Source organism: Mastomys coucha, unplaced genomic scaffold (genome assembly GCF_008632895.1).
Source record: "Mastomys coucha isolate ucsf_1 unplaced genomic scaffold, UCSF_Mcou_1 pScaffold3, whole genome shotgun sequence".
NCBI classification, from domain to species: domain Eukaryota; kingdom Metazoa; phylum Chordata; class Mammalia; order Rodentia; family Muridae; genus Mastomys; species Mastomys coucha.
In genome coordinates this window covers 48688254-48689494 of record NW_022196909.1, presented here as the reverse complement: position 1 = coordinate 48689494, position 1241 = coordinate 48688254, and the positions used below count along the sequence as shown (strand labels likewise).

The 1241-nt window shown below is 54.4% G+C and overlaps 1 protein-coding gene across 1 annotated transcript in view; it reads right to left on the bottom strand.

Annotated features, from left to right (window-relative positions):
• Positions 1-22: 22 nt before the first annotated feature.
• Positions 23-1241, bottom strand: part of LOC116074429 (vacuolar protein sorting-associated protein 52 homolog) — a 2055-nt gene continuing 836 nt past the window's right edge. The window contains exons 2-4 of the mRNA XM_031347006.1: positions 1155-1238; positions 1001-1058; positions 23-440 (exon numbers count right to left, since the gene is read on the bottom strand). Coding sequence (XP_031202866.1) covers positions 256-440; positions 1001-1058; positions 1155-1238 — 327 coding nt within the window. The 3' untranslated portion in view covers positions 23-255. The remainder of the gene's footprint in view (positions 441-1000; positions 1059-1154; positions 1239-1241) is intronic.

The window sequence follows — 1241 nt, the reverse complement described above, 5'->3', positions numbered from 1 at the left end:
CACAGCTTAGTAATGAGAGCTCACAAGGCCACACACCCAACCTCCAGGCAGGGAGGAGCACCCTGAACAGGTACTGAAGATGGGGCACAGGTCACAAGAAAAGCGCTGCCCACCGACTGCCGCCCCCACAGCCACTTCAACTGTTGCCTCCCGACAGTCACGCCCCAGTCAGTCTCCCTCTGCACGGCTCCTAACCATGGCTCCCTCTCCATGGCTCCTAACCTCCCACATCACAGCAGGCCAGGGACCCCCAAACTAACACTTGGGGAACTGATCCCTGGCCACGGAGGGGTAGCCTTGCCATACCCTCTGCTCTCCACGCTGGGCAGTGTGGGGCACCAGGATGGGGGCCTCAAGCTCGGCCGGTGAGATGACAGCACCACGGGTGCCCAGGGTAAAAATGGTGTTCCTGCTTCGGAGGGACGGCTTCGAGAAGAAGCGTGAACAGCCTTGGAGTCAGGGAAAACAATGAGACAGAAAGCAGCAGGCCCACAGAGCCAAGGCCCAAGGATCCCAGGGAGCTAAGTACGGCCCCCACAGCCCTTTCCAGACCCAGGGCCTTGCTTCTCCTGACACCCATAATGGCCGTCAAGGTTTCACAAACCCTCTGAAATAAATGTGAAAAACTGTCAGAATAGCGTGTGCTTCTTGGAGAGGAAGCTCCCGCTTTCACGTTCTCAAAGGTCATGAACCACAGAATGGGTAGGAAACATAGGCCTGGGCTGGAGAGATGGCTCAGCAATTAAGAGCAGGGAATGCTCTTCCAGAGGTCCTGAGTTCAAATCCCAGCAACTACATGGTGGCTCACAACCATCTGTAATGGGATCTGACGCCCTCTTCTGGTGTTTCTGAAGGCAGCTACAGTGTACTCACATATATAAAATAAACATTTCTTTAAAAAAAAAGAAAGAAAAGAAAAGAAAAGAAACACAGCCCAGGAGGCTGGAGCCAGACGTCCCCGCCATGAGCCCGGTGTGTGAGGCTCCCCTCTCCAGGATATCTTTCTTTGCTGTGTCTTCTACACCCATTAGATCGTCTTTCTCAGCAACTTCCTCATACTAGAGAAAATCACAGAGAGCTGAACCATCACTCTCCACCACCAGCAGGGGGAGCTCCAATTCCGCCCCCTCCTCCATGTCTCAGGCCTGGCTCACCTGCACTTTCATGAGCCGCCCCACATAAGAGCGGTAGTAGGACAGGTAGATCTTGCTCAGCGTCTCCACGTACTCATCCCTGATCTC